The sequence below is a fragment of the Arvicanthis niloticus genome, chromosome 12, assembly GCF_011762505.2.
Source record: "Arvicanthis niloticus isolate mArvNil1 chromosome 12, mArvNil1.pat.X, whole genome shotgun sequence".
NCBI lineage: Eukaryota > Metazoa > Chordata > Mammalia > Rodentia > Muridae > Arvicanthis > Arvicanthis niloticus.
Genome location: NC_047669.1, coordinates 17663631 through 17691123, shown reverse-complemented (window position 1 = coordinate 17691123; position 27493 = coordinate 17663631). Strand labels below are relative to the sequence as shown.

Here is a 27493-nt window from a genome sequence, read left to right as displayed (position 1 = left end):
TGGACCTTTACACCGGAGACAGTGGCCAGACAGCACCACATAAATCTGACCCTATCCACCTGCTTACCTCCAGGGCCTGAAGAACCTGCAAGAGTGAAACCTCCTAGGGAAAAAGGAACAGGGGATTGATGAAATGAGAAAGAGCAGGAAATGACTCTGGAATGGGAGAGAGTACAGCCATGGACCATCCTGAGAACCAGGCCAGCTGAAGGACAGGCCATCCCCACAAACCTCATGACAGTTCTTCCTGGTCTTCCAGAAGCCAAGCTGTGGTCCTTGCTCTTACAGAAGGACTGTGGGTCCTGCCCCTGGCTTCTTGAAAGTTCTGGGGTTAGGATGGAAGCTGTGTGGATCAAAGCTCAAGTCACTCAGGAGCTGTGTGGCCCCTCTGCTGCCTTTCCTGCTCTCGCCTGGTCTCCCACTGCTCCATGCTGCCCAGCTTCTCCTGTCTCTCTTTGCAGATTTTTCCCACCTAACTCTGTGTGGTGGAGACTGAGAGGGAGAAGAAGGAGGAAGAGAAAGTGTCACACAAGCCACCCCAGTAGGAGTGCAGATGCAGGGGTCACACCTAGGGAATCATTTGGTAGTTTTGGCTTGTTTTCAAATCTGTGCTACATGTTGATGTGAAATTTAGAAAAAAAAAAAAAAAAAAAAAAAAAAAACCACCATTTTTGCTTCCCTTTCAGGAAGGGTGAAACTGCTTAGCAGGTATAGACTGGGCTGTTGCTAGAACAAATGTGTCATCCTGTGGTTTGGTTCTCATTTCCATCCCTAGTCTCTTCCAGCTACTCACTGTCCAGCGGGTACACCTTACACAGTGCCCACAACACCCACAGAGCTCTCTTGCTAGTGACTCTTCAGTCGCCATTAGGGTTGAATAGAACACAGCTGAACCTGCAGTCCACGTGCTTTCCTGTCAGGGTTGAATACACACTTGTAGAAGAAGTAAGGGAGTTGCTGACTGGGTCAGAGAATTTTAGAGGTAGGAGAACTTGGAGCCACCTCTGGGACCTTTGATCTCAGAGAGGGCGTGGTCAGTATCTAAAGACAAGTCACTGCTGACACCAGAGGCAGCGGCTTCCATCTTTGCACTCTTTGACTTTTGAAAGTTTCTTATTTTGTCTAAACCCTGCTATTGTATATTGATGCTTATACCAAATCCTGACCTCAGCAAAGAAGCCTAGTTCCTTTGTCCTTGAGATTCAAAGCCAGCATCCAGTCAAGGGAAAGCTCCATTTTCCTTGTGTGTTCTCCACTGGAAATTCCTCCAGACTGCTTACTTGTGTGATGGAAGCTTGGGTTGTTTGGTTCTGTTCCCCCTAAAATGTAGGGTCTAGGTTTTCAACAACATGTGGGGTGAACACAGGGAGAGTACAGTAACGTTCTCCCCCTGTGTGAAGAACATGCACCTCAGCTGATCTAGTGTAGGTCTCCATGATGACTGGATGTACAGTGCTTGTTCCTACGCCCAACCCCAGCATGGCTACTTCGGCATGTTCACTCTGCATAACAGATGGACTCCATTCAAATTCTGGTTGAATGTAGAGGCCATGTAGTGGGCTTTCTGGGAAAGCAGGATGGGTTTCTCACACTGGTCTGAAAATAAGAAAAAGGGAAAGAAGAAGGAGGGGTTTTAGGATAGAAGTTGAGTCTGGGTTGATGGTGCTGCAGAAGCTGGTGTTGAGTGGTTTGAATCTGCTGCTTTCTTCAAAGAGGAAACTATCTAGGTTTTCTTCTCCACTCCTCTACCTGGATGTAGGTCTAAGAGGAGGAGGCAGAGGAGGCCTTAAAAGCTATAAGCAGTCCAGTGTCAATAGTGGAGTCAGACTGCCAACATTCACTTTTCATCTGTCTTGTTCTGGCATGAAATTCTTATATTCTTGAGTATGTAGTTCAATTAACTTTGACGTGTGTGTGTGTGTGTGTGTGTGTGTGTGTCTGTGTCTGTGTGTCTGTGTGTGTGTGTCTCTGTGTGTGTGTGTTTGTTTATATATTTCAGTAACTAGTTCTGATTACGAACTCATCCAGTTCCCATCTCCTTACTTTTGAGCCTGTCATGGAAGTGAATTTCTTCATCTCGGATTTCTTTGTGTGGCTGATTAGCACAGTGTCACAGCAACACTCCTTGGTCCACCCCCATTAAAACATCACCAAGTTTGGTCTGGCCCAGACCTGCCTCACCAGGTTGTATTCTGTACATATTTCTGCTTTGTGATCCTGTGAGTCTGGTGGATGTTTTCTCTCTTTTTTATGAATTCTTTGATGAAATTCGTTAGTGTATGCTGAAGAGAGTTCTAAATTCACGTTGGTTTTGAATAGTTGGGCCCTGTCCTCATCGCAAATTCTGTTTCTAGCAGATTCTGGGTGCATGTGCTCTGTGTAAAATGTATTGCTCTGGTAACTGTGCCTTTTTTAAAATAGATAATATTATTATTCTATAGTGTTGGCTGACCTGGAACTTACTAGGTAGACTGAATCAGCCTTAAGTTTGCGGCAGTTCTCTACCTCAGCCTCCGCGTGCTGGGATTGCAGGTGAGACCACCACCCGAGGTGGGAGTAGTGGCTTCTGTGTCCATCTATTGAAAATATACTATTATCAGGTCCAACCTCATCTTCAGCCTTCTGCTGCATATCAGGGAGTGTGGCTATGCTGAGATGCACGTTAATGTCACACTCCGCTCTACTCAGCGCATCATTGGGACATGAGGAGCTACGAAGCAGAGCGAGCTTAGTATCCAAGAGGAGTTAATCAGAGAATACTGCATGTCAGGGGCGGTGCCTGCCGACAGCTCAAGTGTAAGTGTTGTTGTGTTTGCGTAACATACATAGGTTAGCAGACACAGGATTCATGATCAAGATCACCTTCCTGTCTGGTTTTGTGCCACTTAGTCCCAGATTATAGGGTGAGAAGGGAACATACAGTCATCAGAATTACCTGAGGGGTTTAAACCTTTGACATAGCCCCCTTCTAACCAAGAGTATGAGGCATACCCCAGGGTGGGCAGTTCTTCCTTACAGGTGTCTGTTCTTCCTTACAGGTCATTCCTGGAGTGAGTTCTTGTCAAAATATGCCATCTTTTAAGCATGTCAGCAGGGAAAGGGTTTTCTTGATTTTAGTTTCTAACCATAAGCTAATGATTTCTACATTGGGGAGGCCAGGCTGGGCTGGGCTGGGCTGGGCTGGGCTGGGCTGGGCTGGGCTGGGCTGGGCTCTAAAATCTCAATGCCTTAATATAATACATATGTATGCATGTGTTTGTGTGTATGTGCACATGCGTGCATGCATACATATGTGAGGATATGCGTGCACACATACATGTGTGCATTTTTCCAAGCAAATTTTACTCTGGTGCAGTGATTTTCTAGGTACCTTTCAAAACCAGGGTCCAGACCACACCGTCCAGAACATGGGACTCATTACCATAGTGCCATTGCTTCTGCTCACCATCCAGTAGCCAGGCACTGGTCATGTGTCCATGATTGAAAGCAGAACAGGAGAGCATGGCGTGTGTACAGCTGGTAAAGAGTTCCACCTACAACCCAGCTGTTCCCCGGGAATTCGCTTGACTGTGTCGAGCGAGGCAGGCATGTGCAGTGCACACAGCTTGTCTTCTCTCCCAGGCCTACCCTTTCCTCACCTTGGTAAATGGAGTTTCTTGAGCCAGGAACAAAGTGCAGCCAGGGTTGCCTGCCATTACTATTCATGGTGCTGTCTGGTCCACTCTGGGCCTCAATGCAAACTTTCTCAGATTATCCTGCTGTTGTTGCCGTTTCGTAATTTCCACTGTGTATAACCAGTTCACTTCTTCACTCCTTACAGTCTGGTGCAGGGTATTGTGTGTCTTCACCTGATTCAGTAATCCCCCGGCCTTCCTCCACGGCTCCAGCTGGCTGAGAGGCTGCAGAGGGCACCCCATGGCCACTTGTCTGTTCCCACTGCTGTAGACGGTTATTTATCCTCACCCCAGCTGGGTACAAGTGTGAGGTGGATGGAGAAGGCTCCAGTGGTCTTTGTCTACCCTCATTATGCCTGGTTGGCCTGAATGGACAGCTGTTCTCAGCTTTGTTGTGAGTGTGTTAATAACAAAAAGTAGAGCGACAGTGCCACATTGTTATGCCAAGGGCAAGAGCGGTCGGCATGGAGACAACGCTGTTCCTTAAGCAAAGATTAGATCATGGGCCTAAAATTCAGGGAGATGCTGCTCTCTGAATAGGGGTGCTCTGTCCCATCCCTCACATTGCTTATCTTTACTGTTGGGGGACAGTCTGGAGAACCAGAGTGCCCAGGGGCTACCAAAATGACACCTAGATAGGGAGATGTACAGGTCTTCCAAATAGGGGGGTGGTGAGCCTGAGGGTTGCCACCTTCCTCCTCTCTGCTGCCTCTCAGCACTGCCACCCCTTCCCTGGGCACCAGCTCTTCCTCCTGTGGAGGAAGTGGACAGAGGAGGGTTTATAAATATGTTATCTGATTGAAAGCATGCAGAGTTCCGGAGGTAACCAGGAGAGGCATTCTGGCCTGCTCCCATAAGGCATGTGGCTTGCTGTAGCCATTGGTGCACTCAGAGGGTCTAGCCCAGATCCCCGCCCCCGCCCCAGGAGAACATGGACTTCCCCCCTCCCTCGGGGTAGTTCAGCTGGCTCTCAGCTTCCTGAAGGAGAGCTTTTCCTCCTGAGCAGACTGATTTTCCAGCTGCTTTTCCTTTCTGTCTTCATTATTACATTGCAAGCCCCTCATGAGGTGCAGAAGGAAGGAGGGGGCAGTTCTAGGTTTTTCTTAAGGAAAAGAGAAAGGCTTGTCCTTGGGCAGAAAATCCCAGTTCAACATAAGCAGAGAGTTTTCGGCAGGCCCTGTTTATAATGTAGCCATCCTAACTGGATGAGACAGGAAGAGGTGAGCAGTTCAAATAGAAAACAAAACTCAGGTTGCCCTTGACCATAAAAGACCGCTCTTTTTCTCTTGTCTGTCTGTCCAGTGTTTGGGAAGTCTTTTAAGATGAGTATCTCTCCATCAACTGGGACTCTCTGCACCTGCATATTGGCCACGAGCAGTCTAGCAGCGCTGCAGATAACTCTTGTATGATTGTACAGAGGCACTTCAGTAGTTCACACCAGATTGGATGTGTGTGTATGTGTATGCATGTGTGTGAATATGCTAATCTGTGAAGGTCAGCGAGTGGTTATCGTACGTTTCTTACCTTATGTTTTGAGAGAAGTTCTCTTCATGAACCTAGAACTCAGTTTTTAGCTACATACAGTATGCCAGCTGGCAGTTCCCCAGGATCTGCCTGTCTCACCCCTATGTGCTGGTTTTATAGGTGTGTGCTATACCTGGCTTCAGACTTTACCCACTGAGCCATCTTCTCAAGTCTAGAGTAGTCTCAAAATAAATCGCCCTTCCTTGTATTCAGGAACCAGACCCTAAATGCAGACCTGTGGGGATCCTGCTTTGGTATGGAGGGAAGTGGAGTGGGAGTGGGGGTGTCTCATCAGCGTAGTATAGACTAGGAAACACCACACCATTAACCTCCACACCAGCTGCCAAGAACAGGTTAAATGTTGTTTCCATAGGAATACCAGAGTTTTTCCTTCAGACAGGCATGCAGGAAATCAAATCACAAGAAAGGCCAAGTGGAATTTCTTCACCTACCCAAAACAATGAAATGTGATGTATGGGTTTATGGCTGGAAAGTGACTGGGTAAACATAGCATGGACCAGCTCTACAAGTCTGCCCCCTTGGCTCCCAGAACGTGGGCATGTGGACTGCGGGAAGAGACCGTGCGTGGCTAGAGGCCTGCCTCCTTTGGGAAGGCTGGCATTGCCTAGCATCTCCTGCCCAGGCATAATCTCCTCCTTGCTTGGCTCTTAACAAGCTGACCAGTGTTCACAGAGCCTGCTTTAGACGTTGTATCTAAACATAAGATAATCTGCGTTTAGACAGTGGCAGCATTAGTTCTCACCTTCAGCCATCCTTGTCTGAAGCGACCTCCCTGCACACACACGATTGACCTTTCCAGTCATCCTCACATCCTCACGCATTCTCACAGCCTCTGAGGTTGCTCCCTCAGTGTTGGGCTCCTGTTAGAGCTCCCAGGACACAGCTCACACTTCCCAGAAAGACTTGTTTTACCAGATGTGGCTTTCCCCCCACCCCTGCTCTGAGACCCAACATGCCTTGATCTTCAAGATGTGCCAGGCAAGGAGTTAAGGCGGCGGGAGGTGGAGGGGCACAGTTAACTCAATGACCGGAGAAGAATGAGAGGGACTCCCACGTGATGTTGGCATTTGCTTTGAGAAAGTGTTTTTGGAATCACAGTCAACAGCCGGTGCTGAAGCAGACAGAAGGCAGGACTTCTAGGTGGTCTTAGCTTAGGAAAAGAAGTTCTGGTCACTTGAAGACAGAATCATAAAGAAAGTCCTGGTCCTGCCAAAACCTTAAATCTAATAAACATGGCCTAAAACAGGTATTTCTTTGTGGTAGTTAATTACTGTCTTTTAAAATACTCTAATTTGAAGGCAACACACAACCATCTTAAAAACGTATTTACAAAATAGACATTTCCACTCTAATGTTTTAGCTAGTTTTATTTACATGTATAGTTTTATTTACATGTATAATATATGTCCACGCATAATACACATATTAACATATTTTACCTGCTGATATTCATGTCTTACAGTCTATAACTTTAGATATTGATTTGTCTCTGTGACTACAAAGATATAAGTATGTATAGTAGAAAACTTGGAAAAACATTTAATAGGTAAATTTTCAATAACATAGAATTCTGTTATGGCCGAGGGCAGTTGCTGCAGATGACCTCGTGCTTAGCCCTCCCAGCATCTACCCCCTTGTATGGTTCTCGATCTTGGAGTTGAGCTGCCTGGTACTTGTTTGTGACAAACAGGATATAGAGGAAGTGCTGCTCCTTAACTCCCTGGGTACTAAGACACCTTGTGGTTAAACCTGAGTCCCTTGGAACACCTGTCCTTGAAGAAGCTCCTCTTGGAACTCATCAGCCATAACAGATGAAGCCAAAACTCTGGGAGAACCCACACGAGAGCTCTTGGGGTTCACAGCCACAGCTGAGCCCCGAATCAGCTTCGGGCAATGTGCAGCTAAGCCTTGTTGATCTACAGGGATAACTGCTCTCTGGAGCCATTGCTGTTCTGCACAGCAACAGATACCTGGTAACCGTGGGGCAGATCTAGACAAAAGCCCAGGTCACAGGAATGCTCAAGGCAAAAAAGACCTTTGGAGCCACCCGGATTTCTGCTCTGCCATCATAGACAGGATTTGGTTGCTGTGAACCTTAGTTTTCAAACATTAGTGAAACGGAAAGGGAGGCGTTGAAAAACATTCCAGCCTGGCACGTAGTTGGTCCTAAGTTAATGTTAGCTGTCACTTGGTGGTATTAAATGGTCACGGAGTATGGTGACAAGAACACACCCTATCCCCTCAGTTATAAAGAGGATGCAGGCTGATCCTGGCCATGGCTGCCCTTCCACGGGCTGCCGTGCAGCCCAGCAGCAGGGTCAGCCACATGCCGTGCTTACTAGATGGCAGTGAGCATGGCCAGGACGAGATGGAAATCCTGGGTTTGCATTGTTGAGTCATTTCTGAGCCTTGCATACTGTGTGACTTTGTGGCCTTGGCTGGCCTTCAGTGAAGTAAAGTTACTGCAATGTATCTGTTCTGCCCAATGTTGTATCTGTTTTGTTTTGAGTTTGCCTTTGACTTCTCAGGTTCCTAGTTCACTAAATAATGTAGAACTCATAGTATCTTTAAAAGCTTGGGAAGAAACCTTGGTCTCATGGTTTCTAAAGTGCTCCCAACACACCTTCCCCACACTGACACTGACTGCCGTGAGAACAGACAAGAGTCCTAAGCCTGGCTTCTCATAGGCTAGCTCCTGCTGTGGAATGTCAGCCAAGAGGGAGGAGGCAGCAGCAGGCCACTGCGTCTGTAGAGCGATGGTGTATCTAGACAAGCCCATCAGTGGGCACTAAGTAGCTAAGACCTTGTCAAGGAAGGACATTGTCACAGCCTCAAAGTGTTTTCCTATACAATGCTGGTTTTGTAAAGACAAGGAAGGTAACATTTCAGGGATCAGAGGTGACATCACTAATGATGGGACAAATGGACAAAACAAGACCCAGTGGCAGGGACCCAGTGTGGCTTCTGGGGTGTTCCCAATATGTGCAAAATCTGGTCCTGATCACAAACAAGGAAATGTAGGCCATCCCAAACCCAGGGATCTCTCATGAAATTACCCCTTAAGTTATTCCAGGTCATGAAAGACAAGGAAAAGACAAAGAACTATGGAGCTGTGACAATTATTTGCAGGCAATCCTGGAGCAGAAGTGTCATTTTTGATTTTGACAGCTGACATGGAATGGGACCATGACTCGATGCCCTGAGCTGCTGGTGTAACCTCCTTGTTCAGCTGCTCACTGGTCTGCGTGTCTTGTTTCCTAGAGAGTGTGCCAAATAGCTAAGAGTTTAAAACCTTTTTGTTTCTGTTTTGTTCTCTTGTCTTCAACTGTGGTTTTGTCAATTCAGCATTGTATATTATGTCCTTTATTAAAATTGAAACAAGTAACTTTGATTTTAATTAAAGTAAAATAAAACCCAAATTAATTAAACTAAGCTAAATTTAATTACAGCCAGGGAATGAATGACTTTATGCTTAAGTACAGTTTGATAGAACCTTTTCAGTTATGGACAGTGTCACAGGAAGTGGCAAAGGGGAGGGTCTTGGTGGAAACCAATAGAGCTCCTGTGTCAGAGGAGAGCAGTTGTTCTCAAATGAAAACTGGAGTCTGACTCCTGGTGCCGGGCCAGGCTCCAAGTCCTCTACCTTCTGCGCCGTTCTCGTTGGACCCACGGAGTATGGAGAAAACTGGGCCACAGCAGCTGGCGTGGCTAGACGAGGAGGCAGAAATGGGCCAGGAAGCCTTGTGTGAGGGATACGTGAGATGCCTGGCACAAGTACTCCATCACAGCCGTCGTTTTAATGGACAGTGTAGATATAGATATAGTAGCTATTACTATTATTGCATGACATTTTGGCAAGAGCCATTCCCTGGTCAGCTTTCCATCTCGGGTGATTAAGTGTTGCTAATGAAAACTGGTTTCCTCCTGCTTTAGAAGACGAGGGAGCGGTCCCTGCATTAGTTGAGGACTGCCAGAAACAGTCCCCTGTTCACTGGTGAGAGATGATTGGTCCTTTCGTGGCCATACCTCAGTCATCGGCATGGATGACTACACCTATTCTTGCCTTGAGGGTAACAGTGGTAAAGGGCTTCGAGCAACACTTGGAGAAGGGCAAGTCTTGCAGTAGTAGTCACTTCCGAGCCGTTACAGCATGATTACATGGCTTATCCCTGTCAGTTGTCAGGTAGAAGTAATAATATCAACCTCACCCTGCATTTGGATCATCTCCAAAGTCCAGTTGCACATGTTGGCTGTTGCCATGGAGATTTCCAACTTTGCCAGCATTACACCCCTTTTCCAGGAGTCTCTCCACTGGGCTTTGTTCAGTAAAGGGAAATCCCCATAGCCTACAAAGCCCTTCAGAGACGAGGATCGTGAGGGAGCTGGTTATAGAAGTGCAGACCCTGTCCATCTGTAGAAATCGCAGACACTTGGAGGTGTCCCCTGCCCATCCTTATATAGAGGCCTTTCTGAGAGGCCAGGAGAGGCACCTGTGCAGTTGCTTCCTTGCTGGGCTATCTTAGGTAAGTTGCCATACCTCACTGAGCCTGTGTCTATACCTCAGGAAGTGAAAGGTACTAATACTCCCTTGCAATAATGCCAGGGAGACTCCTTGGCTGAGTCCGTAAAGGTAGAGACCCTAGCATGGATCTAGCACCAGAACCTTCTCCTTGCTTCCAGAGACGAAGTGCGTATCTGACCAGGCTGGAGGAGCTCCAAGACTCTGTGCCCAAGGCCCTGGACTCCTGGCATATTTTGCTGCATTTCTTTAGAGAAACTATTCCCATGGCCAGCCAGCTGCCCTGCAGCTGGAGCTTCTGTGGCAAAGGGAATTGTAAGGGGTGCTTTGAGAGTCAGGGCCAGAGCCAGTTGGGAAGGACCCAAGTTTCCTACTGGATGTGAAAACCAGCAGCGCTAACTCCACCCCCTAGGGACACATCTCTCTTGTGCTTGGGCAGCACCCCCAAAAGGAGAAGCCAGGCTGAGAAGACAGAGGACTGCTCCAGCAACCCCTAAACATCCCCTCTGAGTTCATGACTTCTCATGGGTGGGGGATCTCTGCCCCTTCAGTTGCTCTCTGGCTCCTTCAGGTCAGAGGTTCTGCCCACAGCCACTAAACAGCAGCAGTTCGGATAAGGTGGCAGATTGCTGCAGTATTTCAGGACAGAGAAGACAAGGCGCTTTCCAGACATCTGCTTCCAGAACCATGGAACTCTGGAGTTACAGAGCGGACATCATTTCCCTTCACTGCAGACACAGTGGGCACTAGGAAGGCAGTCGGGGATATGATCAGTGAGCTCTCCCTGGGACAGCCTGTCTCTCCTCTCATGGTGTTTCCCGCCATGGTGGTCATGTGTACCTCCGCCTCCCCTCATCCCTTCCTACCCATTGGGCTACAGATTGTGTGTGTGCTAGCGTGTGTCTACCAGGAATTGTTTCTGAGGACAGTAGAAGGTGTGGGGATCAGGGGAAGCACCAGCTCTTTTTTTTTTTCCCCTTCTGGGACTGCTTTCTCTTGTTTGTTTTGGGGTGTCATTAAGTATTCAGACTAGCTTGTGATTCCACCCCCAGTCAGATGACATGCTTGTGGCTGCCTTAATTGGAAGCTGATGATGACCTGCTCCCAGTCTGTTTCCACAGGGGAATGTTGAATTGGGAGTGTCCCAGCTGTCCAGTGTGGACGTCATGACTGTGACCGTCTGTGGCAGTCCCGCCTACCTAGCTTGGCTTTGAACCCTAGTAGCAGGCGCTGGCGTCCACAGTCCAGAGACAGTCAGAAACTCGGGAAGAGGGCTGCTAGGACCAGCCGAGGGCTGCTAGGACCAGTCGTGGTGGTAGTGATGAGGTCACAGAGGTCAAGAAAGCCACATCTGTAGCCAGAATGTCCCATCTGTCCTGCATTTTCAAGCTTAGTAGAGCCAAGTTCTGGTTAGAGCTGTGTCTTTGGCCTGACACTGGAGTCAAGAGAGTGACAGTGAGCAGGTATATCCCAGTGAACACCAAGCTCCAGACAGAGAGCCCACCTGGCCCTTCACTTCTTCCCATTGTGGATTGACACTCTGCAGGGGCTCTCGAGACTCTTGTCCACCGTAAAAACCACTGTCTGACACCATAAATGCCACCCCACTGTGGGAAAGCTGGATAGTTCTCCTGGCTCTGCTCTTTCCCCGGAGGCCAGTCAGCTAGTGGCAGGCCATGGTGCTTCCCCAGGGAGAGCTCTCACCTCAGCACAGGTGTGCTCCTTAGATGCTGGCCCACTGAGAATCTTGCACTGTGTATGGGAATGCATCCTTCCACAGGAGAAATGCCACAGGTGCACATTAGTACGTGAATTCTTACATGGCGCCAACCCACGGGCAGGCTGTGAGCGTGGAGTCTGCAGGGAAGGTGAGCTCACTGGATGTAGAAGCAGGAGCTAGGAGCTTATCTAGGAGTAAGCAGATGGGACTAGAGCAGGGGCCGGGGACGGTCACCGCCTTACTCAGGGGTTCTGTTGGCAACTCTTATAAGGAAAACATGTAATTGGGGCTGGCCTACGGTCCACTGTTGTCATGGTGGGAAGCATGGCAGCATGCAGGCAGACACGATGCCGGGGAAGGAGCTGAAGTTGTACATTTGGAGTGGCAGGAAGAGAGAGTGACAACCGGGCCTGGCTCAAGCTCCTAAAACCTTAAAGGCCACAATAGTGTCTCTCTTCTTCCAACAGGGCCACATCTCCCAGTAGTGCCACTCCCTGTGGGCCAGTGGGGACCATTTTTACTCAAACCATATAGTCGTGATCAACCAGGAGACCCACACCAAGCAATGAGATGGTGTCTCCATGGGCATCCTTGGGTCTAGAATGTTCAGTGTGGCGTCTGCCTCTCTTAGAATTGATTACAGCCTAGGTACATTCTCATGGATACATAGACTGGGTCTCTCGGATGCTGAGAGGATCGGAGGATGTGGAGCCCTTCCCTGAGAGCCGGGTAAAGCCATGTGGAGCATGAGGAGCCCGTTTCTATTCTTGGATTAATCTTCAGATTTACATTGTCGTGGATGACAGAGTATCCCATGGCACTTTTTTTCTCCTTTCTCACTAGCATTTTATGGCACACATTAGGAGAGTATGGATGAGGTTGAATCCCCAGAGCATCAATTAGGGAGGTCTGGATTTGACTTCTGGGATCAGCTTTGCTTCTTATCTTGTTTGAGTGTCCTGATATAGCCCTTGGCCCTCAGTTTTCTGATCTGTAAAATGGGTAAATTGGCCTCAGTTATTACTAGGCTTCCTTTCCAGAGCTGCTGTCTCAGATTATTCTGCCCTCCTCTCACAGAATTTGGATGGAGGATGTCTAACCAGCCTGACTGGTACCCATCCTTTCAAGACATCCCATCATCTTCTTTCTGAGTTCTAACCTGTGCACTACTGTTCTCGTTTACTCTTTGCCTTGGGGACCATCATCTCGTTTAGTCCTTAGTTTTGTGTGGTTCTGCTGCCATCCCCCCACCAGTATCTTCCTGAGGTTGTCACTGTTGTCCCCACATAGAAACCTCTTTTCCCTACAGTGTCTTTTTACAGTTCTACACAACCACCCAGATACAGTTCCCACAGAGGGATGGTTCTGCCTAGACCAGAGTCCAGAAAGTAGTTCTTTAAAGCAGCCCTTACTGGTGACCTGCAGTGTCCCCTAAACATCAGCTGGTGACCTGCAGTGTCCCCTAAGCATCAGCTGGTGACCTGCAGTGTCCCCTAAGCATCAGCTGGTGACCTGCAGTGTCCCCTAAGCATCAGCTGGTGACCTGCAGTGTCCCCTAAGCATCAGCTGGTGACCTGCAGTGTCCCCTAAGCATCAGCTGGTGACCTGCAGTGTCCCCTAAGCATCAGCTGGTGACCTGCAGTGTCCCCTAAGCATCAGCTGGTGACCTGCAGTGTCCCCTAAGCATCAGCTGGTGGCCTGCAGTGTCCCCTAAGCATCAGCTGGTGGCCTGCAGTGTCCCCTAAGCATCAGCTGGTGGCCTGCAGTGTCCCCTAAGCATCAGCTGGTGAGCTGCAGTGTCCCCTAAGCATCAGCTGGTGAGCTGCAGTGTCCCCTAAGCATCAGCTGGTGAGCTGCAGTGTCCCCTAAGCATCAGCTGGTGAGCTGCAGTGTCCCCTAAGCATCAGCTGGTGAGCTGCAGTGTCCCCTAAGCATCAGCTGGTGACCTGCAGTGTCCCCTAAGCATCAGCTGGTGAGCTGCAGTGTCCCCTAAGCATCAGCTGGTGAGCTGCAGTGTCCCCTAAACATCAGCTGGTGACCTACAGTGTCCCCTAAGCATCAGCTGGTGAGCTGCAGTGTCCCCTAAGCATCAGCTGGTGAGCTGCAGTGTCCCCTAAGCATCAGTCTCTTTATAGTGGTGGCATTTATGCCTTGGCTTCTTGTTTTCTCGTTTTATAATGAGGCCTTCAGTCAGGTGCCCATGTGACAGTGCAGACTGCCTAGGGCTGTGGACATCCCTGAACAGATGGGTGTGTCCTTTGCCCAGTTCTAGCCAGGTGTTCTGCACTTGGGTGAAAGGCTACTCCATGGTGAGTTGCACCTGCTTCCTTTTCTGCTAGTTACCTCCCTTGACTGCAGGACTGACAAGGTTAACGCTGCCTCTCTGAGACCTCCGGAGTGAGTTCTAAGTATAGTGCTCAGGCCTCTCAGATCCCGGGGTGGTGGGGTATATTGGACCTCTCAGATCCCGGGGTGGTGGGGTATATTGGACCTCTCAGATCCCGGGGTGATGGGGTATATTGGACTTTTCCTAGCAGGAAGAGCACTCAGGTCATAGAACGACTCTTTAAGACAGGAACTCCACCAGTGACAGGGAAGGGAAGTCTCTCCAGTGCTCCCTGAGTGATGCAAATATTAAAGTTGGACCGAGACAGAGAAGGCTTGTCAGCTTCTGATAAAGAAGCAAACCATGTCTGCTCTGCCCTCCAATGTGCACGTCCTCCAGGAGTGAACTGTCTCTGCCAAGGCAGTGACAGCTGTGTGGCGGTGTTGGCAGTGTGGGACAGATGAGGCCGTAACTGCTCTCCAGGACCTGCCCAGAACTGCTGCAGACTGTGCTGCCCAGGCATGCAGAGGATGCATGCTGCAAGGACAGGCTATCCTGTGCATTGACACACTGATGGCTTCAGCATCAGAAAGTGAAAATACTGTAATTTCTTTGTTGTCTTCCATTGGCATCTGCATTTGGCCAGGTGCTTGTCCTAGGATTCTTTTCATTTGCCAGTGTCTCCAGCCCTTCTGTACGCTCCTGGGGAGGTGGGTAATGGAGGAGACTCAGCATCTGAGGCACTCTGGTCAGAAGGGGCCTCGCGCTGGAAGGAGCTTGGGGTATTGGGCTTCCAAGTTAAGCCAAAGTTCCATCTCCACTCCGCCACTGGCCTTCTGTGACCTTGGGCTCCTGGGTTTTTAGCCTTTTGTTTTATTTTTCAGAGGAGGCATCATGTACCCAGGTTGGCCTCAAACTTGCTATATAGCTGAGGCGAGCTGTGAGCTCCTGATTCTCCTCCCTCATCTTTAAAGTGTGGAGTTACAGGCATATGCCACCATGCCTGGCTTGTCTATTTTACTTTTTTAACTTATTTTTATTTCATGAATGTTTTTGGCCGTATGTATGTATGTACGTTTGTATGTATGTGTACCATGTGCATGTGGTGCTCAGAGCCCAGAAAAAGCTCAGATTCCTTGGATCTGGAGTTATATATATCTGTGAGCTGTTATGTGGGTGCTGGGAATTGAACCTGTATCTTCTGAAAAAGTAGCCTCTGCTGATAACCACCGAGCCATCTCTAGCCACTTGTTTTTAATCCTTCTAAGGCAGTATGTGTAAAAATGGGAATAATTCTTCCTGTTGATGGGTAGATGAAATGTGAGGTTGACAGAAGTCCTCTCTGGGGCCACGAAGATGATGCCTTCCCGACCTTTATAGCCTGTCAGCATCACGGGCCGAATGTTCTAGTCCCCGTCTTCCTTATTGACGGAACCAGGGTGACATGGTTTTATTGCTAGAGATGGTGGTGTGTCCTGTCCCTGTGTCACTAGGGCTCTGCTTTGCTGTATTTAAGGGCTACCTGAGATCTGGGTATGAATATTCATGCCACAGGTAATAAACCAAAAGAAAGAGAAATGGCTAGACAAAATGTTTGTGTTGTGGGGTCTCCCCAGGTCCTGATGGCTCAACACAAGAACTTGGGGCTGTAACTTTCACCTTAGGACATTCTTTCCTGGCAGACACTGTCCCAAGGGCTGGCACCAGGGTCTTTACCCTGTGGCCGGAATCTGCTTTCTTTCCCTAGACAGGAGAAACTGTTTATCAGCATCCAGGCCCAACTACTGGGCTTTGGTTTTCTCATTGTTTTTGGATGTGGGAGGAAACCAGCCTCTGTACTTCTTTTGGGGGTTGCCCTGTGCTGCGACTGCCATGGGCCCCTCATTTACCAGGGCAGACTGTCCTTCCCAAACCTTCTGCCCAGGAGGGCAGAGCAGCAGGCTATTCTCATGTTCTGCTCTGTCCTGAGCAGCTGGATTCTCATCTGTTGTAACTTTTGCTCTTTTTTTTTTTTTTTTGTAGAAAGTCACATAGAATATCAACTAAGGCTTTGTCTCTGCACCACAAAGGAAAATAGAACAAGGAACAGATGAGTCAGTTTCCTCACACTGTGAGCTGTGATTTCTTCACAAACTAACTTAGAGAACGCCAATCGCTTCCGTGAACAGCCCTGAGTGTTTGCCAAATGCCAAATCTTGCACCAAGGATGCAGGATTAGAGGCCAAGATGCTTAAGTTGTCTGTGGTCTCTGTCCTCAGAGGGCTTCTAGGGACAACAGTCTCCAGAGAGCTGTAATATCCTGCAGTTGAACAGTCAAGGAAGGACGGCTAAAAGCCACTGGGTGGGAGTGCCCCAGTGCTTTCCAGTGGAGAATGGATAATTACTTCACCCACCCATTCCCATCCACACTCAGAGCCCAGCCCAAACCTCCCTCTTCCAAGAAGTCTTCCAGAGGTTTGCAGGGCATGAATATCCAGATATGATAGCATCTTTTACCCCTCTCTTCTGGCAGCCTTTGACACTTGTGCCCCATCTAGATACCTTAGCTTTACACAGGGCTTCCATGTTGCATGTCATTCAGGACAGGCACTTTGGAGTGAAACACATATGGTCAGACAGCTAGACAGGAGTATGGGGCCTAGGATTTGAACTGAATGGGTTCTGCAATTAGCAAAGAAGTTTGTTGTCTGTGGACTCCAGGCTAGACAGGAATATAGTCCTTGGGTTCTGCAGTTAGCAGAAAGATCTGCTGCCTCTGGACCCTAGGCTAGACATGAGTATGGGCCCTTGGTTTTAAGCAGAATGAATTAGAGAGGGCTGCTGGTCACAGAAAGTGATTCACAAGCTGGTGGCCTTTTATGTTCTTGTCTTTACTCTCTTAGGTGCCAAGTCTCCCAAGATGTCATTTTTATTGGGGGAGAGGGTGGTGGTGTCATTATGCAGCCCAGACTGTCCCAGATCCCAGTCCCCCTGCCACAGTCTCCTGAGTGGTGGATTACAGAGGTGTGGTACCATACCTAGTCTTACTGCCCTTTTTTAAAATTTACTCCTCTAGAGATCTTGAGGATCATTCAGCTGGACCTTGACCTGAAGTATAAGACCAACATCCGAGAGCTGTTTGAGGAGTTTGACAACTTCCTGCCAGGTGCTGTCATCGGCATAGCCAGAGAGATGCAGCCTGTGTACAGGTAGGAGCTGGCTGTAGGAGGAAGCCTGAGAGCTCTCTCCCACCCTGTCCTCTCTTCTACCATGCACTGCTGCTTGGATGCAACTGTGTTGTGTTCTTTCTGCACTTGCTCCTTGGAAGTGTGTTTGCACTTAGGACTAACAGGTGATGTCACCAGCAGGGAGTGGGAGAGGCTGCCCTGGAGTGGAGGACTCTTGAGACTTTTTTCCTCCAGAAAGCTCAGTTGTCCATGTTGCAGGCTCTGGTTAGGCTCACGGGGTTAAAATCCCAGGCTTCATCTGGAAGCAGTGTCAGGATTTCCCCTTCAGAGCAGTGAGCTGGGTTCTCTTAGTTTCATGTTGTTAGTATTCTGTCTAAACTCCACCTCCCCAGTTACCTGGCAACAGCCAGGTATGCTCCTCCCCACAGTTACCTGGCAACCGCCAGGTAGGTGATCCACTATAAAAAGGGCTGCTTGCCCCCTCCTCTTCCTCTTACTCTCTTTCTCTCTTACCCTCTTGCCTCTCTGTCCCCACCTTCCTCTCTCTCCACGTGGTCATGGCCGGCCTCTACTTCTCTTCTCTCTTATCTCTTCCACCTTCCTCTCCCCACCTTTGCCCTTTCCCCTGAATAAACCTCCCCCTTGGAACCTCGTGGTCCGGAGTGGTCTGTTCTGAGCTGCGTTCGGACTTCTTAAAACAACTAGCACATGCCACCATGGCACTGTCACACATGAGGAGAGTGGGTGGACAGTAGTGCAGAGGGAGCCACAGCACCTCCGGACACAAGTGGGTGTGTGCTGGTCACGGTGAACAGGCACTTTCCTCCCCAGACAGCACTGCCTTGTGAGGTGTGTAGCACAGAGAAGCTCCTGCACCTGAAGCCAGGAGGCATGCTCAAGGGTGTTCTCTGCGCCCTGCAATGTTCTTGACAGCACCGTGGTTAAATAAAGTGTAGCTACCCAATTAAGTACTGCTTAGCACGCAAAAACAAACAAAAAAATGCATGGTAGTTGTACATGCTGATAGGTAGAACAAAATGGCAGCCTTTACTGAGGCAAACACAAGTGTTAAAAATCACAGGGAAAACCAAGGAGCTGTTGTCCAAAGCCAGCACAGATCTTGGGGACAGAGGGGGGGTGCTTTATGTCCTGCTCCCTGCAGGGACTGTGTGCATGTTGCACATACATTGTGTCTAGAGAGAAGGGGTAAGAATAGCAGAAGTAGGTTTGGGTTCAAAACTTGTCTCATAGCTGAGGCTCTAGTGTGCCGTGTTGCTGACTCACCCCTCCCCACCCCCACCTTTGACACATTGACAGTCTCCCCCAAGCCAGCTGATCAAGTGTGCTCAGGAAGACCTAGAACTCTTCTTCCTTGGCTCCTGAGGTCCTTTGTTCTGTGCCCCTCACCCCCTGCCCATGCTGGCCCCCTGCGGAAATCCTGGAGGAGCTAGAAGTCTTCAGAGAGCTGCTGGCCCTGGCATCTAGTGACTCAGAGGGAGAGGCAGGCTGGGTTTGGTGGTGGCTCTTTGTAAGTCTCAGATCACATAACAGGAAATTCCTGCAAGGCCTCAACTGAGTGATAACTCCTGGGGCTTTGCTGGCTGTTCCCATTACATAATAGTGGCCCAGGCTCCTGGAGTCTTGGACAGTCTCCTACTTTGCATGGGTAGTGGGGTTGTGGATAGATGAGGTAAACCTGCAATGCTGACTCCAAAAGACTGCTCCCAAGGCTAGCAACATTCTATGTAAAGTCCTGGGTTTCAGTCCCAGCTGACACCATACCTGTCACCTTAGTGCCCCTTAAGATAGAAGCAGAGGAGCTCCCAGACTTTGTCTCCCTCCAGCTTTGGTGCTCAGAGCTGCTCTACCCTGCTTGTCTTTCCGCCACTGTATGCAGTGGGCTGCCTCCTGCTCAGACACAGGCCCTAGGACATTTAGACAGGTTATCAGATACTGTTAAATCAGCAACACCTGCAAGACAGGGTTGGAGCTTCTCATTATAATATGTGAAAACCTCATTGCATCTGTTACAGATAATCTTGACCAAAATTTTGTTTTCTGCAAAACTAGGCTTTTATAGTGGTAGACCTTAAATCACTTTATCTGGCCTTCCCAAAGAAAACAGCTGAAAGGTGGTAATTCAGATTAAGTCTCTCTTACTTTCTGAGTCTTTATCATTATGTGCACTGAGGATCATGAGAATCTGCTACTGTCAGAGTCTTAAAACACCACTCAGTAAACCAGACATTTACATCTCCCCACCCCTGCCATAAACCACCACTAAATGTCACTAAAGACCTGTCATAAATCAGGGCTGCAAAATGAGGGTCTTGCACTACTCTGTATCCAGGGGTCACCTGTTACAGTGCGTGCTTTTAGTATTTGCTGAGAATGGTCTGGCTGGTGGCAGACAGCCAATATGGCATATGTGTATTGGGGTGAGGTGGGATATCCACATAGCCTTCATACATAAGGAAACTGGAGAACCCAAGGACCTGAAAGATCATTGTTAGTTGTTCCTGCCTTGGAGTATTTACCTGGCTGGGGCCATGGAGGGAGGGCGGAGTTGGATGAAGAAGAAAAGGTGGAAGAAGAGAAGAGCCTGGGCAATGACACCTATACAAGGACAGGTGAAGCTGGGCCTCTGAGTGGGCACTGCCCTGCTCCTTAGACTTGGTAACACAGTTTATGAGGGACCCAGAGCTCAGGCAAAGCCCCTCCCCTAACAGCTGGTGCTCAGAGGCCTCCCCAAGTGTCCTGATGTGACATGGACAGGTAACTTGTTATAAGTGGAATCTGATAGCATCCAGGAGAAGAAAGAATCAGTTAACAGTGCTGTAGCTCTGGGTGCAATGTGACTAGTTAAGCCAGCATACTTGGGTCTGGAAATTCACTGGACAGGAATCGGCTCCAGTTCCCCAGCTGTGTAAGTTTTATAGTCACTGTTCACAGCTACTGTACTTCAAAGGGCACACAGCAAGTCCTTTTTATGTTGTCTTCCCCTCTATTGTGAGTCGTGAAATGTCTCAGGCTTGGGGAGGGTGGGGAGAAGTGTTTCCCACCATGCATTTGACAAATGGCTTTTTTACAATTTTTTCCCCACAAACACATCAAACTGACTGCTTTCTAGACAGTGCTATAGGGTCAGAGACTATTGGGGACACATAGAGGATAGCTTTCCTCCATGGGTGCCTGTTACAGTTTGGTCAAGCCAACCATGACTTTCTTCATCTAAAAATCAGAGACCTGGTCATCTTGGGTAGAGTGCTGCTCTTTCATCCTTTGACCTTTCTGTGAACCTCTGCCAGGAACTGGACCCCTGGTGAGCTTCTCTGTGGGGCTCTGTGTGACTGGGCTAACTGGATTAAACAGAGCAGAACCCTGAGGCCTGCTCTGCAAACCCACACTTGAAGTTTACAAACATGGCTTCCTGGGAGTGCAGTAGAAGTCCAGGAAACAGTCGGCCTCCTTTATGTGCTTCCTGCAGAGTTTCCTGTGAGGTCATAGGGACAGCTAAAGCAGCTGATGTAAAGCCAATGGTATCAGGTTGGAATAAGAAGCCAATTAGCTGTAGGCTGTGCTGCAAGCCACAGGATCCTCTGTGTTTTTCATATGTGTGCAGGGGGCTCTATCATCTGTCTGTCTACCTGTCATCTGTCTATCTGTATGTCTGTCGATCATTATCTGTCATCTGTGTCTCATGAACTCCTATCTGACCTCTGATTATATCAGGTACCAGCTAAAACGACACCAGTGATGTGGAACTTCATATTAGCACCAGATACTGATTTGCGTGATAAGTGTACTCTAGATAGACACACCTAAACTAAAGTTATTTGTTGTTAATTTGGAAAGAATATCCTGTTTGTTTTTCCTAATTCTGGTAACCCATTCCCAGACCCCAACCCCAGTTAGAAATCTTTTTCAGCAGAAGGGAGTGACCTGACTTTCCTTCAGGAGCCTGGGAGGAACAAAGGGTGTGATGGAAGTGGCACATGGGAGGTGACCAGGGCTGGGGTGAGTGTGGCCCCTCCTCAGAATGCATAGCCCGAAGACGACCCTGCCGGAGCCAGGAGCTGAGCTGGCCAAGCTCATTGAAGAGTCCCCAGTTCCAGGCAGCCTGGCAATGACATAGCTTCAGGGCTTGGGCTCCTCCTAACTCTAGCGGTTGTCAGAGAGAAATCTGGAGCCTGAGAGGCAGCAGCCAGTGAAGGTCACTTTGTCCTGAAGCTGACTGCCTGAGGAGCCTCAGCATGGCAGCTTTGTGGGTAGGGGCTACAACTTCTGGTGCATTCTTCAGCCCTATGGGCCAGCATCCTAGAACACCATGACACACCATGAAGCATGAGAGAACATGGCTGCTCTCTCAGCAGCCCTGTGCCAGCTTCACCTCCTTCCAGATGCTGGGATGAACATGGCTGTCCAGCTTCTCTACACTTGCCTTATTCCCCTCCTAAGACTGGTACAGGGCTGTCAGGAGCATGCTGGGTAGGAAGGGAGGACGTGGATAGATCTCACAGCTTCCACTCTGTGATCTTGAGAATTAGGTACTTTCTCTGAAGTTAGTTTCTCTAGCTGATTATAACACTATTTATAGCAGACTTGATGGAGGGTTAAATTAGATAATGTATTTATACTTCCAGGCATAGAATAAAATACGTAGTGGCAGTAGCAGTGTTACACACCACCCCCTGCGTCCTAGCAGAGCCACTAAAGAGTCCTGCGGTGCTAGAGCAGCCACTCAGCACCCAAGCCCTGGTTTCTTATATATAGAATCCAGGTTAGGGTAATGTTAGTGGTGCACACCTCTGTGGTTGAGGAAGCTCCTACCTGCCCTAAGAGCCTGCCTGCCTCATTAGGGGAGACAGAGAAGCTATGACTCCTAGCTTCCTCGTTACTGACACTGTGCAGATTCTCTGTTCTCTCTTAACTTCCTCCCCCAGAGCAATCACTCTCAGTGTAGCATCTGCACACACCAGATTTTCCTTTACTACATGCCTTAAACAAGGCAAGATATTTACAGAACAGAAGCCTAACATATTACAGGCGACAGTGACCAGTCTACAGTGACAGGAAAGTTTTAATATCCCAAGAGGGTAGTAGACACCCAGAGGGTGACAGAGAAGGCAGTGCTCCGTGTGGCCTCTGTGGAGGAGACTGGGGGGAGAAAGGGGGCAGGGGAGCACTCTAGCAGGTGCCAGCCCCCGTCTCCACACACCAGTCTGCCATCCATCTGCTGCCTGCGCCTGGATGCTTGTTCTGTTCCCTTTGAAGGATGAGCTGGCTACTCTGCTTGCTTCCAGAGCTCAGAGCATGGCTGTCTGTCCTCGTTCCACGTCTGGCCTACAGAGATGTTAGTTTCAGATTTGAACTAACTGTGTCTTTCCCCCTGGACTAAATTCGTAGAGTAAATGTTCATGTGCTGTGGGGCTGCGTGACTATCTCAGTACTTGAAAGACTAAGACAGGAGGATGGTGGGTCCATTTTTGACCTAGGCTACAAAACAAGTTTGAAGTGAACTTGGGATGTGTAGACAGACCCTGGTCAAGCCAACCAAACAACAGACAAAAGGTAATTATTAAAAAATAAAATACGTTTTTATTACTAATATAAGGATTATATTGTTGGCTTTTTTGTTTAATCTCTAAATTTATCAATGGGTAAATGAACTATTTATTATGAGACAGAGTCTTGGGAAAACTCAGACTAGTCTCAAAATTTTAATCCTCCTGCTTCAGCCTCTCCAGTGCTGTCATTACACTTGTCAGTTAGGTTTGTGTCCACATAGCTACATGCTATGAGCATCCTGAGCCAAACTCAGTCTTTGTCAAGCATTGCTAGTTTCCCAAACGATTTTTTTTTCTTTTATTCTGGTGAACTTTTAACACATAGAGACACGGACTGCACCCTAGTGTTCTGGCTGGACCTAGTGTCTGATGGACTCACCAGGTTACCACAGGGTTTCAGCATGATGAATGACGGCTGGTTAGCTTCTTCTCTTCTCTGTACACTTCGTCTCCCACAGAGGATCCTGAAGTCAGTCCCAGGCATCATGCTGCTCAATCTGAAAATGTCATTTTCAGGCTTTTTCTTTGTAAGACTTACATGCTTATGCTGGCCTAGAGCCGAGCAGTTATGTGTTCCCTGTCATTCAGTCTGCCAGTTTCTCCGTTGATAGAGACATCTCACTTGCTGGCCTTCTCTGTGTCTCTCTACATTGTCTTGTGTCAGGGTGTTCATGTGACTGGGACTTCTGGAGAGCTTCCTGACGGGCATACATTCCTTGTTCACTAGGATGTGGCCTTTCTTTCTATCAGCTATCCACCCTTCCCTTAGCATTTGTAAACTAGGACATGAAGATAAAAGATCAGTTCTCCCCAGTCCCCGACACCTGCAGGTGAGTTTCTGGGCCCTTGTCCTTGTGTGTCTTTAAGAAATAAGCCGAGATAGTGTCAACCAATTTCAGGTAGAACTAAATCTGAGTGAAAGAGTGAGGACCTGTCCATGGAGATCTTTTGAAAGAAAACTGGTTTCCAACCAGTCTGGCCTGGAGGAAGTACTATAGGAAGAACTTTAATAAGGTCTGGGATAGAGACACCGTGGGAGAGGCTGAAAGTCTACTGTGTCTATTGTGAGACTATTTTTTGCTGTTATGGAAGAAGAGTTTTTTTTTTTTTTTTTTTTTTTTCCGAGACAGGGTTTCTCTGTGTAGTCCTGGCTGTCCTGGAACTAACTCTGTAGACCAGGCTGTCCTCGAACTCAGAAATCTGCCTGCCTCTGCCTCCCAAGTGCTGGGATTAAAGGCGGAAGAGGAGTTTTAAAAGGAAAATGTGGTATCTAAGAGAACCCAAGTGAAAACTGTTGTTGATGTGATTGTCCCCATGACAACTGAGTTCAGTGTGTAAGCTGGGAGCATCCAGATGCCATCCAAAGTCACAGGACCTGGGAGGTATGACATCTGCATGTGCTGCTGGAAATGAGCATGGGTAGACTGTGAAGGACTTCCTGTGTCTGAAAACACAACCCCGAGGTCCTCTCCTACCAGGTCACCAGGGCTCGCCATTACTAAATCCTAAAACAAGATCTACCACATCTTAGTCAGCGGTTCTCAACCTTCCTAGAGCTGTGACCCTTTAATACAGTTCCTCACGTTGTGGTGACCCCCAACTATAAAATTATTTTTGTTGCTGCTTCATAACTATAATTTTGCTACTGTTAAGAATCATAATGTAGCCGGACAGTGGTGGCGCACGCCTTTAATCCCAGCACTTGGGAGGCAGAGGCAGGTGGATTTCTGAGTTCGAGGCCAGCCTGGTCTACATAGTGAGTTCCAGGACAGCCAGGGCTACACAGAGAAACCCTGTCTCGAAAAAACAAAACAAACAAACAAACAAAAAAATCATAAAGTAAACATCTGATATGAGTCCCCCAAAGGAGTCACCACCCAAAGGTTGAGAAGCAGTGTGTTAAGTGATAGGCACTCCTGAAAGCATGATTGACAGGATGAGGGGCTGGTTCCGTGTTCTGTCCTGCTATGCAGGGGAGTGCCAGCTGCACAGATGTATGCTGGATAATGAGGATGCCATCAGGCGATGGATGGGCTGGCCATTTTGTGGCTCTCTGGTTCCACCATGGTTTTCTTATAGAGATGGCTTTCTTGTGAAATTTTTCTTTTTAAAGACCACTATGGGAAACACTGTTCTCAATTTCTCTTTTGGCCCTGTGTGTATGTGTCACAGGAACCAGTGTTATTAGGAATTTTAAAGTTTTCCAGATTATATTATAGGGAGGCCAGGGCGGGTAAAATATAAGAAAGGACAACTGTCTGTTGCTTAGATATGATTTGTCCCTGAGGGTTCATAGGCTGGCTGCTTGTCCCTCTCTGCTGTGGTCTTATGAGAGGTAGAGGGCACTTAAGAGGTCGGCCCTCGAGGGAGGCCTTTAGGTCATGATGGTGCCATCCTTTCAAGGAATTAAAAGGCTCTTCCCTTAGTTCTCATGAGGTGCTTGACTCGGAAAGAACAGACCTGAACCCTCTGGCTTTCTGTTTGGGGATGTTACACACACACACACACACACACACACACACACACCCTCTACTGTGATGCTGTTTGATACACATACATACATACATACATACATACATACATACATACATATACACACACCCTCTACTGTGATGCTGTCTCATACACACACACACATACACACACACACACCCTCTACTGTGATGCTGTCTCATACACACACACACCCTCTACTGTGATGCTGTCTCATACACACACACACCCTCTACTGTGATGCTGTCTCATACACACACACACATACACACACACCCTCTACTGTGATGCTGTCTCATACACACACACACACCCTCTACTGTGATGCTGTCTCATACACACACACACATACACACACACACATACACACACACCCTCTACTGTGATGCTATCTCATACACACACACACACACCCTCTACTGTGATGCTGTCTCATACACACACACACATACACACACCCTCTACTGTGATGCTATCTCACACACACACACACATACACACACACACACCCTCTACTGTGATGCTGTCTCATACACACACACACATACACACACACCCTCTACTGTGATGCTATCTCATACACACACACACACACACACCCTCTACTGTGATGCTATCTCATACACACACACACCCTCTACTGTGATGCTATCTCATACACACACACACACACACACACACACACACATACACACCCTCTACTGTGATGCTGTCTCATACACACACACACACACACACATACACACCCTCTACTGTGATGCTATCTCATACACACACACACACACACCCTCTACTGTGATGCTATCTCATACACACACACACACACCCTCTACTGTGATGCTGTCTCATACACACACACACACACACACACATACACACCCTCTACTGTGATGCTGTCTGTTATGAGGCCTTCACCAGATCCCAGCCAAAAATGGTGCCACACATTGAAGTTTTCAGAACCATGTGCTAAAGAAGTACTGTGCTGTCTCCCGCCTCGGCTCTCTCCCCACCTAGGCTCTCCCCCTCTAGCTGTGAGAAACAGATGGGAACAAGTGTCGGCAGCCTGCCAGAACCACTGGTCAGAGGTGTGCCTTGTGAGCTACAAAGATGGTCTGCTGCTAAGTGGCTGTCAGTTGTATAGTCTGCCACCAAAATGCAGAGAACTGGGTGAACTTCCTTCCTCCCTCCGTCTGTCTGCTGGTTGTATCAGCCAAGAAATGCACTCAGAGTTGGGCTCTGAGCGCAAGTAGAAAACTGATTAGGCATTCGTGGAAGGCCTGGCTATACAAAGAGACTGGACTCTATCCTCCAAAGGCATATAGCCTAGCAGGAAAGGCCTTCTGCAGGACACTTCACTGGGAAGGGGGCCTGGGCAAATGCCACAGCTTCTATGTAGCAGAAGGCTGTCTTACAGCCTGTTTTCATTGTCAAGTAAACATCTCACTGAATGACCTGTATTCGCAACCTAGGCAGCATAAAAGGTCAGAGAGGGGTGGGTGGTTTGTGTGCCTACGCACATACCTGAGGAGGGGGAGATAACACAGTTGAATCGCAATGGCACAGGTGTAAAAGGAACCTGTGGCCGACAACATGCAGAAAGGACTGAGTTAAATGTGATAGGTTCTGTACAAAGGATGCCTCCTGATGGCTCCATGACCACCTCAAGCACAGGTGACAAATGACATGCAGATTCAGTTCCCAGCCCCTCTACCTCCAGATTAGCAGCAGAATAAACTATTGCAAAGACATCAAATGTTCAGACTGAGCTTGGTTTTGAGTTGAGTGCCTGTGCCTTGTGACTCCTGCATACAAGCCTTTTTACTACTGATTATGGAGCTCCCTGGCCCCCTACTCTGTTTGAGGGTGGCTGAGTTCACCATGCCCCCTTCCCATCTAGGAGCTGAGTATGTGAGCGTGTTCATTAGGGAACCTGGCTCTCTATGTCCCCATCCGTGGACCTTTTGGATCGCTAGAGCCAGAGCTGCTTAGCATATGACGACTGCCCGGGATGCCTGCCGTGTCCCTGCCTGTGCAGGCGAGCTCTCGTTATGAGGTTGGCCCATCCCAATGGACGCAATTCAGAGATGCTCATGGGACCTCATTAATGTCAGTCACCATGGAGAAAGGTGCCGTGCATGTGACTGCTTCTCTGTCTCCACTTCATTCCTCTTGGTCCTGTGAAAATAATTACTGCTTCCCTTAATAAAATGAAGCCCAGTGTCTGCATGGAAACCCTTTCTCTGCTGCCAGAATCACACTATCTCCACTGGCCCAAGGCTTGTGAACTCGGAACCATAAAAAAGGCAATATGACGCCAGCAAACTCTACTCAGACTGTCAGTGAACAAGAGTTCTATGTTCATAATAGTGTAATTGTAGTTCATTGGTACTCAGCCTTCAAAGAACTGGTGGAAACTGTCGAAGCAAGAGAGAGGTGTAAAAGTGAGCCTGTTTAGAAGGAATAGCCACAGTGGAGAAGAGGC

General features: G+C 48.4%; 1 protein-coding gene across 1 annotated transcript in view; it reads left to right on the top strand.

Annotated features, from left to right (window-relative positions):
• Xxylt1 (xyloside xylosyltransferase 1) overlaps nt 1-27493 on the top strand; it is a 124954-nt gene that overhangs the window by 52113 nt on the left and 45348 nt on the right. The window contains exon 3 of the mRNA XM_034515635.2: nt 16840-16972. Coding sequence (XP_034371526.1) covers nt 16840-16972 — 133 coding nt within the window. The remainder of the gene's footprint in view (nt 1-16839; nt 16973-27493) is intronic.